Here is a 17,058-nt window from a genome sequence, read left to right on the forward strand (position 1 = left end):
TTTTACACAATGAATGACTTCTACACAAGCACAAAACTCTGAGCTCTGCTTGAACACTCCTTTATTATTTACAAATGATAAGGCGAGGTTTGCTAATTGAAATGAATTAACAACATGAATGTAACAACAAGGCATAGGTGTGAGGACACACACACACACACACACACAGACCTGCTCGCTCACATGCAGTGTATCCGTCATAGTCACAACTGCTTTGGGGGGAAGTTCAGGATTACACATGGAAAAAGTACAGAAATCACCGAGCACAAGACCGAGACACGAACATCAGAGTAACAGATACACAGACGACGGATGATGCATCCATGTCAGATTGTCTCTACAACTCAAATCATTGGAAAATTCCCAAAGAAACAAGCTCAGTGATGCCAGTTTATCCAAGAACAGAGTAGTTTAAGGCATGTATTTGTGTTATGGACTATTAAATGGTATTGAAGGTTTATATACAGGGACTATACACAGAAAATAAACTCAGATACACACGACAGCTGAGAGAGACTTCAACAGAGCCGAGGTGCGTTCTCGAGAGGTAATAAATGACTGTTTTGTTACCTGTAGTTGCATAATTCAGAGATTATGCACAGTATATTTCTGCCTACTGACCATCAGCAGCACCCACCATTACCAGAACCCTTAATGTGAAAGGATCACCGAGCAGACACTAAAGAGCCCTTTAAAATTTCTAAAAGAAAATGTAGTGATGTGTTATGAATACACACCATAATGTTGGCTAAGGGAACCGTAATCCTTTAACGAACATTATTTACTGTAGTAATTAACATGAACAAATCATCACCTTGTGTCATATTAACAAAGCACTCAGCACTCGTTTTGAGTTTTCACAAACACCTGCATCAGCTAATGTTTATTCATATCATGACGAGAAATAAATCCAAGGAAATTAGCTCACATTAAGACTGATTAGCTCGTCTCCTGAGTGCTCAAGTAACACGTTTTAAAAGCATTAAAACCCCAGAGTAAAATAATATTATATCTCATGCCACAGCGGTTCTTCGTTCTGATCATCTGTTGAGTTTCTATAACAGCTCTTCTGTTTCGTGGAAAATAAATAGATCGATTTTTTTCTATTACTCACTTTTACAGATTATCTTAAATCATTTTTCCACCAGCAACCTTGATGCAGTAGATCTATATGGCATAGAAACACAATTCTGTCAATATTGTTGATAAAATCATCAGTAATTAATCTGATGTTCAGTTCTTTCCTTCAGTACAGAAATGCAAAAATACACACACAAACTCACACAGCCGATCTGATCGAGTCCGACTGTCTGAAACATTAACATTGAGATGCAGGCTTAATAGAAATACGTGATGGGACAGAAATGATCATAAACCAGGATCTCAAGCATGTTTTAAATCTGTTTCTGAATTCTTGAATCTGATTGGACAGAAGTTGTTGATTCATTTCCGACAACAGTAATGTATTGGTCATTCTTTAATAAATACAAAATTTACTAGTGCAGTCAGATTTTTGTGGAAGAGGAATTAATAATCAAAATAATCAACATACTTCACTTAATCTAATGATAAAGAACATTTGTTTAGAAAAAGTCTTATTTAACAAGGAAATCAAATAGTAGTTGCTAGAGTGAGGAATCAGTCTCACGTGTCAAAGTTTTCTGACCCAGGAAAGTTTTCAGGACATTTCATTTTTTATTAGTCTTATTGCCTTCAGCCATTAGCCTTATTCATCCTATTAGTCTTGTTAGCTTCAAGAGAGGATGTTAAAGCAAAAATAGCTGCTTTAATGTAAGTAGCACTTCTTCTGGAATGTTCTCCTGTAACTATAAAAGAATCAAAATCATAACATACATTGGAAATCGTAATCATTGGCTAATTGCAGGACTGTGAGAGGATTCATTTCCTATAATAGCATGAGCGGCTGATTTATTTCCTTGCACACTGTGCTCCTGTCCAGACTGAAATGAGAACTAATTCAATTTCACTTTTCCACAAATGAACTCCATCAATATCATATTGGTAACGGAATAAATCTTAGTTAATGCAGGTGTTCTTTAAGATTTAAACAAATATCAGTTACGTTATTAATATTACAGTGAGGTCTCCAAGGCGTAGTATGTTTAATATGAACCTACACCATATTAAGGGCTTAACCAGTTACATCCTGAAGAACGTGTGTCATACATGATGGAATTCTTTGCTGTTTCATGGTTCAGAAAGTGGTGTGGTTGATGCACAGAGATGGCCGGTATTACAGAGAGGTAGTGATGTGGTCTCTGCTGCAGCCTACAGTCCAGTTATACATTAAAATGAGTTCACACTCATGCACTCACTCACTCATTCATTCATTTAGTCAGTCAGTCAGTAAGTCACTCACTCATTCACTGACTCACTCATTCATTCACTCACTTATTCATTTAGTCAGTAAGTCACTCATTCATTCATTTAATCACTGACTCACTCATTCATTCGTTCATTCAGTGACTCACTCATTCATTTAGTCAGTCAGTAAGTCACTGACTCACTCATTCATTCATTTGATCACTGACTCACTCATTCATTTAGTCAGTCAGTAAGTCACTGACTCATTCATTCATTTAATCACTGACTCACTCATTCATTTAGTCAGTCAGTAAGTCACTGACTCATTAATTCGTTCATTCAGTCACTCACTCGCTTATTCATTTAGTCAGTCAGTCAGTAAGTCACTCACTCACTCATTCATTCATTCAGTCAGTGACTCACTCACTCATTCATTTAGTCAGTCAGTAACTCACTCATTCATTTAATCACTGACTCATTCATTCGTTCATTCACTCACTCACTCATTCAGTCAGTCACACTCACTCATTCATTTAATCACTGACTCACTCATTCATTTAGTCAGTCAGTAAGTCACTGACTCACTCATTCATTCATTTAATCACTGACTCACTCATTCATTCGTTCACTCACTCACTCATTCAGTCGGTCACACTCACTCATTCATTTAATCAATGACTCACTCATTCATTCAGTCACTAATTCATTTAGTCAGTCACTCACAAAGTCAGTCACTCACTCATTCATCCAGTCAGTCACTCACTCATTCACTTACTCACTCACCCATCATTCTGCTTGCTGTAAATAAAGTCACATAAAAGTGGAAGTTCCTTCCCTGAAGCCGACCCCCGGCGTAAAGACAGAGCTACGCACAACAGACTCTCAGCACAGGTTTATTTTTATGAACAATTCAAATATTATGCATGTTAGATAAATGTGTACTATAATAGTTTGGCAATTTATAAAAAAAAAAAAAGTCATAAATACAGCCTTTTTTCTAACACTTCTGAATTTCTCTCACAGAATTCAAATTAAACCCGTCATTAGATTCAAGTTGACATGATTTATAATCCTGCTTGTTTTTAAGTTAGGTTTAGATGCAACCTATTGGATTCGATTAACCAAGCAATCTGCTTTACACATGAGCGTCCACTTTAATAAGAATCAGCTCACTCATGCAGTTAGTCAAATCAGCCAATCATGTTGCAGAAGCAAAAAATAATGCAGATCCATCTACACATCAAATATCAGAAAGGAGAAAAATGGGATTTCAGTGGCTTAGACCGTGGCTGGTTTGAGTACCTGCTGATCTGAGATTTCCACACATAACAGTACCTACTTTACACAGAATGGAGCAAAAGCAAAACAATGCATCCAGGGAGTTCCAGGGTGTCCGTTCTATGGGCCTGGTTGATCAGAGAGATCAGTGAACAACAGCCGGGTTGGTTAAAGCTGACAGGAAGGCTACGGTAACTCAAACAAGCAGCCTTTACATCTGTGGTGAGCAGAAAAGCATCTCAAAAAGGACTACATGAAGTTCAGCCAAGAACAGTGAGTGTAAAAACTCAATAATTAATAACATTCTGCTCCATTATGTTATAAGGCAGCCATATTACCTAATGCTGACTAAAGGTTTTATTACATCTTGAAGCCTCAATGTTTAACATGAGCAAAAGTCAGATGTCAATCATGTCTTGGCTGATCAGCTACAATTATAATAAAGGGAAATCATGTGTGAATTCATTTCTTTTCTTTTTTCCATACTTAAAAAGTAACTGGAAATGCAATCGGACATCCACATACAGCAAAATTATTAGAATCTGAACAAAATCAAAGCTCGAGGCTGGTTTCTTTCTATACTACACTGCTTTAAATATTCATTTATTCAGTGTAAAAGTCTATTACAAAAAAAACAAAAAACAAAACAACAGCACATTGATTCACCAACTTGAAAAAGTAAATTGTTAGTGTAATGGTTAAAACGAACAATCTTACAGATTAGTGGGTCCTCAGTGTGGATCTGTGAAATAGCCAGGGGATTTTATTTCATTTTCTATTTATTATGAAGTGTTCATATTATTAGCTTGTTTGACTTTTGTCATTTGAATCAAAAAGGGCACAATGCAAACACAATAACAAGCAGGTCTATGAATATTGTCAGCTTGAATCTGTTTTCTGTTGGTATAATGTTTAGGAATAATAATAATTTTAAAAAAACTATCTACGGTCCAATAAGTAGCCAAAATATTACTGTACACATTTACAATATAAGCCTAATATTTGAATAATAAGCCTATAAGATTTGATGTAAATGACTGTAGAATTCCGTGTCTGTATTTGCTAGCCTGTACCTGAGGCATAATGCGAGAAAACAGGGGACGGGATGGACTATGTGACAGTAGACAGAATGTAAACAAGACCACACATGGAGGCACGTAAAGGACGGACATATAAAACTCACTTGCACACCGGTTACATGTGCTGCTGTCCTGACCTCAAGCTCAATAAATAAATCTAGGGCAGATGGGAATAAATAACCTGTAATATACTAAAACAGTTCAGCTTCCTGTCCTTCACTTCTCTGCTGTCTCCATTCCCTCTAGCTGCGATGTTCCTTCCTTTTCCCCTTCCTCCTCCTCTTTCTCCTCCTCATCCGAGTCCCCATAGGTGCATTCCTGCAGGTGTGTGAAAGTGTGGGAGCGAGCGGCCACCTGAGCAGCCAGAGCCGAGCCGATGCTAAGCACTTCAGAGCCATGCAGTTCTGTAAGTCTGTCAATCACTGAGAGGGTGGGGACTCTGGGAGTGAGGGGGTGCGATCCGTCCGGGTCCGCCTCCTCATTAATCAGCCCGTCTGACTGGAAGAGCCGTGTTCCTTCTTCCTCGCCTGTCTTATCTTGCGTTTCTGCAGCGCTCTCAGAATCGCCGCAACAGAATTCAGTCACAGCTACGTCGGTCTCTCTGTCCTCCATACTGTCTCTCACTGCCTCTCCTCCATCCTCCTTTAACTCCTCCCCCTCTCCTCCTGAAGACTGTTGGGAGATGTGGTTGCTTGCAGATGCTGCAAGGTCTGTGCAGCCTGGACCCGCTGAGGATTCTGGGTGATGATCTGATGTCTCCGTGGCAACCTGACCCACTGCAGCTGGAACACAGAAACAGAGTGAGTGAGGGATTTAGTGACTGACCATTATAGACCCTGGACATTAAGAGCATCACAGAGCAAGAACCACAGAACACGTAGCTACGCAGGATTTCACTGATTATTTTTTATTTACTTTATGATGAATGATAAAACTCAACTAACATGTCTTCTATCTATCTATCCATCCATCCATCCATAAATCCTCTTCACCGAACACTTTTTTACAGACACCTTGCAGAATCTACAAAATATTCATAAATAAAATTATATGATCAGGGATAACATTCGTTCAAATTTTGTTCGAAATGTTGATATTCGTTGCCATCCTGTACGAAACAAGAACCGGCGTTCCTGACGGTCGAGTCGTACACCGAAAATATTTTAGTACAACGAGGTCAAATTGACTCAAAAATTGGAATCGAATACCGAAAATTCAAACACAGGGGTGGTTGAGGACCGAGGTACCACTGTATTTAGTTCTACCCTGAATAAGCCATTTTACAAATTCACATAACAGATGTTTAGATATAGTCTAAGACAAAATAATAACTTAATTTACACAAATGAACCAGTTTAAAAGTTTACATCCCCTCAATTCTTAATCCTGTGTGTAGATACTTGGATGATTATTGAATTTTTCATAAGAAAAAAAACAAGGTTTCAGTGGGTTAAAGAAAAGCAATCATGGACTGTGGATGACTGGATGAGAGTGATATTCAGTGATGAATCACGAATCTGCATTGGGAAGGGTGATGATGCTGGAACTTTTGTTTGGTGCCGTTCCAATGACATTTATAAAGACGACTGCCTGAAGAAAACATGCAAATTTCCACAATCATTAATGATATGGGGTTGTATGTCAGGTAAAGGTATGGGAGAGATGACAGTCATATTGAGATTTTGGACACTTTTCTTATTCCATCAGCTGAAAGGATGTTTGGTGATGATGACATCATTTTTCAGGATGATAATGCATCGTGCCATAGGGCAAAAGCTGTGAAAACTTTCCTTCAAGAAAGACATATAATGTCAGTGGCATGGCCTGCAAATAGTCCGGACCTCAATCCAATTGAAAATCTATGGTGGAAATTAAAGAAAATGGTCCAGGACAAGGCTCCAACATGCAAAGCTGATCTGGTGAACTGCAGTAAGAGAAAGTTGGAGTCGGATTGATGAAGAAAACTGTTTGTCGATAGTTAAATCCATGCCTCAGAGAATTCAAGCTGTTATAAAAGCCAGAGGTGGTGCAACAAAGTACTAATGGTGTTTTTGTTTGGTGATTCCATAATATTTTCCTCAGAATTGAGTGATTCCATATTTCTTTCCTCTGGTTGATCTGTAAAAACAGTTGCAATTGACTACAGTTTTCTTTCTTTTTTATTTTTGTTAGTGTTTCATAAAGCCAGAAGGTTGGAATGTTAAATGAAAATAGTTTTGTGGCATGTCTGTGATTGGGTTTTTTTCTACACAATGAAACAATTGAATGAACATCTTCCAATTCCATACTTTTTGCCAGGTGGTTGTATTACAAAAGGTGCAAACGTTCACTGAATGCTCAGTGCTACAATTATTTTAAGATCTTATTTTAGAGATCTCATTTAGTGCTGCTACCTAAGGTATTTAAGAGACGACAAAATAATAAAAATTTACACTGTTTAAAAAGGTTACAGTAAATGTGTGCTAATTAAATTTCTAATCCCTAGATTTTGATGTTTTTGTTGATTTTTTTGCCATAGCAACTACTATTTAAGAAAGGGTTTTAGTCTAATTATATCCTTCTGTCCTGAGCTATATGTCCTAGCAGGAGGATATGGTGGCTATAGAGCACTTCTGGAAGATTCACTGGATAAGATATAAATGCTGTAAACGTGAATAAATATATATATGTAAATAATTTAATCTGGCAGGCTGCTGGAGCAGATGGCTAGCTAATGTCGCTAATGACCGTTTGAGTAAAGGGCACTTGCGTTTTTCGACAGCAAAATGTTTACAAGGCGAAATTCAATTCATGTTCGGAAAGCTATCAGACGCAGCAGCTGTGTTTGTATTCGTTAGATCGTTTCCACACGCTCATCCACAGGCTACGGAACTGTGCTATTTTGTCATCCCTCATGTAGCTACAAGTACTTGAATTAACTTACACAATTTACACAATAACAACAGTTCTAATACAAGGTTTTACAATGTTACAATGAAGATGTCATCAGAGTTACTAAATAACTAAATGCTCATGCTTAGTCCGGGTTTGACAGCAACTCTGGTTTGCTTTTATTCTCAAGAGTCTAGCGCAACAACAAACAGCTTAAAGGATCATCTAATGGAGGCTCACACATGAGATTTTTCTTGCCCCTACAGCAGTTCATGAGGAATACTGTCCTACAGTCGAGACATACTGACCGTGTAGCTGATACTAACATTAATAGTTTATACCAGGGGTGTATACAGGATTATCTGGAATTTTCCGGGTGCAGGTTTTCATTCCAAACAAGTAGAAGCCACACCTGAGTCTAAAGAAAGCCAAAAGCAACTGATTAAACAGGTGGAATTAGGTGTAGGCTTGATAGCAGATAAGACTGGAATGCCCTGCTTAGACTCTTTCAAACTGGACACAAGAATTTATCCCAGTGTTGAATCTATTCCATAAGCATTGACCCAACACAGTCTAATGTTTACAGTTTAATGCTTATAGTAAGTGTAATTTAGCTCATTTTTCTTCATACAGTAATTTCATACAAAAGGAATGATGTAGAAGCCAAATTTACATTACAGCACAGTGAAATACTTTGCTTTGCATATCCCAAATTAGGAAGTCGGGGTCAGAGTGCAGCCATGATACAGCACTCTGGAGCAGAGCGGGTTAAAGGCTTTGTTTAAGAGAGCCCAAAAGTGGTGGCTTGGCACTACTGAACCCCTGATCTTCCAATCAGCAACCCAGAGCCTTAACCATTTGAGCCCAATCTGAGTCGTGATGATGACGATACAAAGAAAATTTTGAGTTTGGAGAGAAGTTATCAGCTATCGGACATAATGATCAAATCGTTTTTATCAACAGATTTGTCTCTTTTCCAGACCAGTCATCTAGTTGTACATAGAAGAAACAGAATCTTCTCTATTTTTTTTTTTCATTCCATTCCTCAAACCAGTTCAGAGCCCTGACTATAAATAGCATGGATTCTAAATATATATAGAAAATAAGGAAAGATAAATGGCTGAATTGCATTTTTCTCCGGGAGAGTGCTAAAAAGTCACAGCTAGTTACAGCTACAATGCTGAGTCATGGCTGAATCGCTAACCACACAAAATGGTCGACTTCTTTGTTGCCAGTCTTCAGGTCCTGCCTTGGTCACTCTTATTTACACATTAAAGGTCACCATAAGAAGAAAATGGTTTCTCAGTGTTTTCTATATTTCTGCATGACAATTATCAGCTAATTTCCTGAACTAACTGTGCTCAAGGGTACTCCAAATATTGGCTTTGTTTAGTTTATTACTGATAAATGTTCAAATGCTGAACTTTTCTTTGGAATCTTTGCTTTACAGCATTTCTTTCTTGCTGAATGTTGTCTACAGACAGCTATTTACTGAGAAGGAGGAACAATACTGAGGCCAAAGAGCTTCACATCTGTATGTACACACATATCAAGAGCTGTCTAGGTGTCTGTGTATGGTTTTATGAGTGTGTGTGTGTGTGTGTGTGTGTGAGAGAGAGAGACACCTTTGTCACTGAACAGCAGCAGCTTGCGTTTGTCTCGCTCTCCCTCAGAAGTTCGGATCCCCAGAACGGACTTAAGCTCAAGTAAAACTCTGCGTGACTCCTCCCTCTCACGCCGCTGACGCTCCCGTTCCCATGGCGACAGCATGTCCACAGCCCCACGCCACTCTGAGTCTGAGTCCGAGTCAGAGACGTAGGCCTCCAGTTCCTGTTCTCACACACACACACACACAATATCTCTATGCTGATGGTATTACTATCACATGATAACATCTGTAATCAAATCTTTGTGTGTCTTGTTTTTGAAAAAACTCTTATATCTGGGTGTCTGTGAGTCAACACAGGATGAGTGCCAGAATACGTATTTTCTACGAACCAGGATGAATGTCTCATGCAGGATGAGCATGAGACAAGGTCAAGAGATCACGTTTCAGGGATTTCTTCTGGGTTCTCCAGTTTCCTCCCCCAGTCCAAAGACATGAGGTGTAGGTTCTCTAAATTGTCTGTAGTGTGTGTGTATGTGTGTGATTGTGCCCTGTGAGGGGTTGGCACCCCACCCAGGGTGTCCACTTGCCTAGTGACCAAAGTGTGTTGGGACAGAGGATAAGTGCTACATAATATGGATGGATAGATGGATGGATATCTGTAGTCTATCTATAGATGTTGTAATAACAACCCATTAATTCTGTTTACAGAACAGGAGTGACACTGATCATTTTGTGATTGCCAGAAGTATTTCAGGATTCGTTGGATACACGTACAAAAGACAACATTTGCTTGTAAAAGCACAGAGATGTCTGTTTGGACAGATGGCTTTTTAAATGCGGACATCCGATCCAGACAGGAACGAAAATCACTGATTACTAGCTCTGTAGGACTGCATTAGCACAGATTACAACAAGATAAAATCAGTGACCTGAGGATATTTGGATCAAAATATAATCATGTTTTTATATACACAGTGTAGTAGTTTGCTCAGACAAACATTGAATTTCTTTGATGTATTGTACACAAGTAAACTCTGCTGAGTCAGCAGAGTCTTTTACATTTCTAGATGAAAGCACATGTAGCACATCTGAAAGAAGTCATTTTCATTCCCTGTCTCTCTCTCTCTGTCTCTCTGTCTCTCTCTGACTCTCTCTCTCTCTCTCTCTCTGACTCTCTCTCTCTCTCTCTCTCTCTGACTCTCTCTCTCTCTCTCTCTCTCTGACTCTCTCTCTCTTCACACCGTACCTGTTCCTCTGGGACGGGGTCTGTGTCATCAATCTGTGAGATGGGGACAGGAGGAGGTGGGACAGGACCAGCTGCTTCCTCTGGACTATCTTCACTTCCTGTCAAACATGCACAAAAACACTGTCACATGCTCTGCAACTGCAGGAGACCAGATTTCCCAATTTTCCCAAGGATTAAGGCTCTTTGCTAATAACTGTAATAAAAGGCCACTAAATTCTAGTGTGCATTCAATCAGATTGTTTGATTTTTCCTTCGGCTTAACCATTTAGCTCATTATATTATGGCTTTATAATCATTTATATCATTGCACAGCTCTTATAGCTAGTTAGCAGGATACAGGAGACTGTAACTGGTGGGTGAGGACTGGCCAGAAATAAATTAGGTAGAAAACCAGAGAGGGAAAGTGAGAGGAAAATGGGAAATGTGTGCATGTGTAATAGCTTTTCATAGCACTGTTGGTCTTCATGATGCTTTTTGTTTAGGTATGTTCTTTAACAAACCCCAGGAACAGATGGATTTTTTGTAGTGAGATCACATGACACCTTAACTGCACATGGTTGAAGTCCATTCAGCTAATTACTATATGACTTCAGAACTTCCAACATTGGGACTGAACACTTGTGCAATCACGTATTTTACAAATTATTATACTTATACATAGAATGCAAAGTCCATGCCATGACAGGTGCATTAACTACATACATATGAGTGTAGTAGAGCTGTTTGAGCCTTGATGATTGACTAACATACTTTAAAATAAACTGTGTATTTATTTACTTAGAGTTTTTCTTCATCACCATCACCACTGACTTGCTCATTACAGATAAACCGATTAAAAATACATATCCCGAATTTATACATTACTGTAAAACTGCTTTGTGATTATGTTGAAAGCTCTATACAAATAAAATGATCACACAGCCCTGTGTGATCCAGGAATTATTTCATTTTCTCAGACTGGAGCATGTAATAAAATTGTCAGCACCCACTTCAACTAGTTATCAGGTCAATTTTGTTACAGCAGAGAAAAGCACTGACTGAATGGAAAGCATTTGGCAGTATACAACTGTCCCGCGTTGACCTGTGAGCTACAGAAAAGTTGCTGAATACTGAACGAAATTCACTTGACTCATTATAGATGACTTGCTAGGTCTTTATAAAAACTAGGACGCATCCCTTACCCTCTCTCTCACACACACACACACACACACAGCTTTTTCACTCCCTTTTCCTCTACAGCTCCTAGAATAACTGTCGAACGGGAGCAAGTCAGAAAAATAGAAGTCTATAATTAGGCTCCGTCTCAATCCGTCTTGCTAGACAACTATGTACTTGTCTACATAATAGCCGTAATCGTCAGCTCATCAGAGTCCCAATGATCTATAGTACATTTTTTCCTTCATTGTATTTGTATTATTAAAAATGTTACTCGAGCACATTAGCCTATTATTTCTCCTGTGAGAAGAGCAGTATTTTGATTTAATAAGCGTTAATAAAATGACGCTCTGCTGTAAAGACCATGTTGCCCTCGTTAACAGTTAAGTAGATGCGGTGAGGATTTAACAGTGAAATCGTGCATGCTGGGATTCAGCCCTCAGACGTAATAATGGATTTGAGTGCCATTCAGAAGGTTATGCAAGAATTGCGCACATGAGAATTAATAAGGTTACGTAAAATGAGAATTAATAAGGTTGCGAGATCCCTGTCTCAGTTATACAAGAATCTGAACTTAAGCACATTATTGTTGCACGGTTTCTTTATTCCAGATCCAGTGGCTGAACATACTTAATATATCATGCTAATATACAGTATGTGTGTTTTGGGCTGTAGAAGATATATAAAATGCCATTTGATGTATTTGCATTAAATATTTATAGATGACAGTTTATATTTATCAAAATTATTGTCCCGTTTAACTAAAGTAAAGGGTTTTTTTCTGCATAATAAACCTTTAAGTCAGAGGAGGACTTCAGAGACTTCATCATCAGGGACAGACTTATTTCAAGGACAGAGAATTAATGAATAAAGTTATGAATTAACTTAAAACCGAGCTGTATGTGTAGCAGACGAGTGCTTAATCGGCTTATCCTTGACACCATGGACAAGTTTTCTGTACAGGATAGGAGACATTATGATTTGAGAACTTTTAAACTGAAGCCTCCAACTCTGGATACGGTCCTTAGTACATAAACGTTTAGGTTATAAATGAAACAGTTTAGGTTAGAAATGAAAAAGGTTCACATGCTCAAAACTGAGCCTGTGGCTGTCGTAGCACGTGTTTAAGAGTTTGACCTCTGACCTGGGCAGTGTGTGACCCTGCGCAGCATGCGCTCCACCTGAGCAGTCATGTCCTCCCAGCAGCAGGAGCTAGCCTGCATGTGAGGCTGCAGGAGATGCAGGCGCTCACGGAGCTCCTGGTAACCTGCACATGTCACCTCCTCTGACTCTTTAGCGACCATCAGTTTCTCCAGCTCATCCTCCAGAATGATCACCCTGGAGTGGGACAGAGAGAGAGAGAGAGATGTTCAAATAAACAGCAGTAACATTTATATCAGTTTAGTTAAGTAAAAACCACTTGTGTGTGTGTGTGTGTATGTGTGTGCTCGTACTCGCTGAGCAGGGCTTTGAGGTGGAGCTGAAGGCTGCGGATGGACGTGTGCAGTGAGTTGAGCTCTCTGCATTTCTGTCGCGCTCGATTTGCTCGGCCCGAGTTCTGCGCCTGCTGCTGCATCTCAAAGTAGCGATGGAATTCATAGCTGCGCTGCAAGTCACCAAGGCAACATGCCAGGGAAGGATGAAGGGAGGCAGTGACGGTGGCCACGCTGTTGTACGCGAGAAGGTGGGGTTTAGACTCTAGTTCCGCCCTCCCAGAGGACAGCATCAGAGCCAATCTCCTGAAAAACTCCGAGCTCTGGCCCACCCACAACTGAAAGAGCAACTGAGAAAGAGACGCACAATCAATCAATCTCACCAGGAACAAACTCTGGGGTTTTCTCAGCAAATTAAAAACATCATCACATTACACAAAAGATGATATAAAAACATATGAAAGGTTTTATCATTAAACATTGCTGAAGTTATACAGTAGTGCACTACTGATTATTACCTAGATGTACAACTGAAGGTTTTATGTAACCTGGATAACTGGACACGTTAAAAACATCTCTTCTTGCAACAAAATCATGAAGTGACACATGAAGTGATGTATTTAAATACCAATATATACGCCATTCCCTGTATATCTTACGCTGGAAACTGGAACCACAGAGCAGATTCATATTGACAAGGAACCCTGGCAATTATCTGAGGTACCAAGAGTTACACATGTAACTACCATTTTTTCCACTGCTCTCCACATCACATTCTCAGGGGCAGTGAGAATCATCAGGATAAGGTATGTCACAAAGTAATGAGAAACTGCCCATCCTTTGGACTGACTAGAAAGCTGTTATCACACCACCGGGAGCAGCTATGTTAACCTGTAGCATCTGGAGAAGGGCTAGGGTGATGCCGAGTTGGCAGCAATACAGGCGGCACACTTCTAAATAAAACACACCTAGAGTGGGATTTTATATCACGCCATCTGTAGACCACGCTGATGATGTCCACCACAAGTCTCTGCTCAGACAAGTAGAGCACCTCATATCTTTCCATCATTACAAATGAAAAGCTGGTCTGAAACTAAGTGGTGCCCTAGGGTGTGCACTAGACAGAGAATGCTTTAGCAGGTTCATGTTTATAGAAGGCGCTGCAAGGTCAGGTGCTTAGTTTACATGAACTTGGGTAGAAACCCAAAGTTTAGAGTGACCTGACCATATAAATCAACCAACTCTTAAGAGAATGTGCAAAGCAAACAGTTTTACTCACTTTGAGAGCAGGTAAACTGTAGTCATTGGTCAGCTCCTGTGCCTGCTCATCAGAGAGATGCTCCGCCCCCAGGCCCAGACCTAGCTCTCTGATTGGTACGGTCGACACATAGTTGGTGACGTTGTCGATCTCGGAGTTGAGCGGAAACGTTACACGACGTTAAGGATCTGATATAATAATAATGTGTAAAGTGACACAAAACTTAATTCATTATTACAGGGACAGGGAGTAATGCAGTTGTTGAAGAGGATATGACTTAAGCATGATGCAGGTGGAGATGCGGGAGGCACGGAACGCGCAGCGGAGACTCTGGTAGGCTGCTTTCCTCAAACCAATCAACTGCTGGCTGCGCAGATGCCCCGCCCTGTTAAAGGGACAGGCCGCACTCACCCTGTCGAGTAAACTTGACAAGTGAAACGTGATCCAACTGTGCAGACGTCCGAGAACCATCAGGGCAGACATACATTTACACACACTACCCAATCATTATACTCTAAACATACAAATGACACACACGCAGCATCACACACACACACACATACATACAAACACACACCTTATTCAATGGTCTAGTTCAAGGCTCTTAAACTGTGCAGCCTGAGACTGCGGCTAAATACATTCCGCAGACTTCAGATGTAATTTATGAACATAAAATATCAAATCCATCAAAATATCAGGCTGTTTGAAATAATATTTTGGTTATTTATAGGAGCTTTTAATCTCTGAACATTTCAAAAGATATTAGGTCCAATTTGATGTTATTTATAGCCCCCCCCCCCAAGTTATTGATCTTTGCATTAAACCAATTCAATTGAATTATGCAGTTAAACAACTACACACAAGCCCATAACTATAAAATCCTCATGATATAATGTGATTTCCACCACTCTTACAAAATAATAAAAAGCATAAGACCCCTTAGGGGAACCCAAACCCCACTTTGAGAACAGCTGGCCTTGTTCATTCAATTAATATTGGAACACAGAAACTAAATTACACCCACACATCCACTGGGGCATTTTTTCATAATAAAAATCACATCACAGACACATCAGACAGACCAGCGCACACATAATTGCATTCAAATGGACAATAAAGGACACTAGCATCAATCCCACACGCAATATGAACAGACAACACAGAAACAAGGGTCACATCAGGGCCTGACATGAAACAGAACACAACCAACCGCAAACACCAAGCAACAACCGGTAAAGAACTACACAAAGCATGGAAATATACAGATATTACAAACCAAACAACCGTGTTAGGATGATTCTGATCCAATCAGACTCTATTACTTTTTATACAACATATGCAAGAGACCCGATTAGATTAGAGAGGGTCTGGGTTTAATTGGTCATTAGGCCGTATCTGAGAAAATCCTAACACCTTTGGGATGAACTGGAACACCGACTGAACCCCAGACCTCCTCACTCTTACAACGTCAGTGTCTGATCTCACTAATGCTCTTGTAGCTGAATGATCACTAATCCCCACAGCCACGCTCCAACATCTAGTGGAAAGCCTTCCCAGAAGAATGGAGCGATTTATAACAATAAATAGGGACTAAATCTGGAATGAGATGTTAAACAAACACATAGGGGGTTTGATAGCCTGGGGGGCACAAACTTTTGGCTGTATAGTGTATGTTTACACCCCCAAAATATAACCGATGACGTATAGAACAGCTGACAAAGGTGAGCTACTGTCAGTAATTATATACCTATAATGTGTACATGTATATTGGATTTGGCTGATAAAATGGTTTTCTAACAGGTTATATGCAACCTAAACTCCACCCCCACCCCCTCACTCACTCAATCACACACACACACACCAAATGTCAACTTTATGTTCTATATCAAGTCTTACTTATGTGAAAAATTTTTACATAATTTAATAAAACACAAGCTTAGGTGGCAAAAGGTTAACAGGACATAAGATGATACACAGTGCTGTTGTGAATTTTCAGGGTCAACCTGGGAAATCTGGTCAAAATGTTAAAACTAGGTCACTTTGGCTTTCTGAGGTTAAGGTTAAAGTTAGATTTAGGTCTAGAAATGATATTATAACATATTACATATGTATAATCCAATGTCCTGATATGTTCCAAAGCTGGTGTGTGCATGTGAGGGGACACCTACAGGGTGAATCCCCGCGAGATGACTTCGGTCTCCTGGATGAGACGGAGCGATTTGCGTGCCAGGCTGGTGAGAGCTCGACTGTTGATCACTAAACTCTCCAGATGGACGGCTTGAGCCTGAACCTGCTGCTGCATTGCTGCCTTGTGCCACAGATGAACGCCATGACGCACACATAAGACACACACCGCACAAACACACAACCACAGCAGGCCTCGTCCATCGTCAGGACAAGAACACCAAACCGTGACCAGGATGGCCAACAGCCCGACCAGTACAGAGACATCCCTGTGAGAGAAAACACATACACAGACATATATAAAGAGGTAAAGCTTATTGAATTGCCTCCTAGACATTTCAGACTGTGTGTGTGTGTGTGTACCATATCGATGGTGTGGAGAGGTAGCGGGGTGCAGGCAGGGCTGAGGTGGCACTCGGACAGGCAGTACTTGTGGATCCCAGAGAGAGGGCACTGGGGTCTAACAGCTCAATGAGTTCCACGTCCTCCTGCAACAGCACATCCTGAGACAACACACAGCGCAGAGAGTACTGCCGGAACGCAGCGTCCTGCCAGGACACACCACACACACAAACAGTATCAGAATGTACAAACGTTCTCAAAAACAAAGGATGTACAGA

At 40.0% G+C, this 17,058-nt stretch overlaps 1 protein-coding gene across 4 annotated transcripts in view; it reads right to left on the minus strand.

Annotated features, from left to right (window-relative positions):
* Nucleotides 1-44: 44 nt before the first annotated feature.
* Nucleotides 45-17,058, minus strand: part of vezt (vezatin, adherens junctions transmembrane protein) — a 27,749-nt gene continuing 10,735 nt past the window's right edge. For 2 of the 4 annotated variants that reach the window (XM_058416674.1, XM_058416672.1), the window contains exons 4-12: nt 16,802-16,986; nt 16,423-16,707; nt 14,529-14,678; nt 14,276-14,423; nt 13,018-13,346; nt 12,708-12,901; nt 10,409-10,506; nt 9,179-9,383; nt 45-5,464 (exon numbers count right to left, since the gene is read on the minus strand). In XM_058416674.1, coding sequence (XP_058272657.1) covers nt 4,899-5,464; nt 9,179-9,383; nt 10,409-10,506; nt 12,708-12,901; nt 13,018-13,346; nt 14,276-14,423; nt 14,529-14,678; nt 16,423-16,707; nt 16,802-16,986 — 2,160 coding nt within the window. In that variant the 3' untranslated portion in view covers nt 45-4,898. The remainder of the gene's footprint in view (nt 5,465-9,178; nt 9,384-10,408; nt 10,507-12,707; nt 12,902-13,017; nt 13,347-14,275; nt 14,424-14,528; nt 14,679-16,422; nt 16,708-16,801; nt 16,987-17,058) is intronic. The other 2 variants (XM_058416675.1, XM_058416673.1) reach the window with 1 other exon arrangement.

This window comes from Hemibagrus wyckioides, linkage group LG19 (assembly GCF_019097595.1).
Source record: "Hemibagrus wyckioides isolate EC202008001 linkage group LG19, SWU_Hwy_1.0, whole genome shotgun sequence".
In the NCBI taxonomy this organism is placed as follows: Eukaryota; Metazoa; Chordata; class Actinopteri; order Siluriformes; family Bagridae; genus Hemibagrus; species Hemibagrus wyckioides.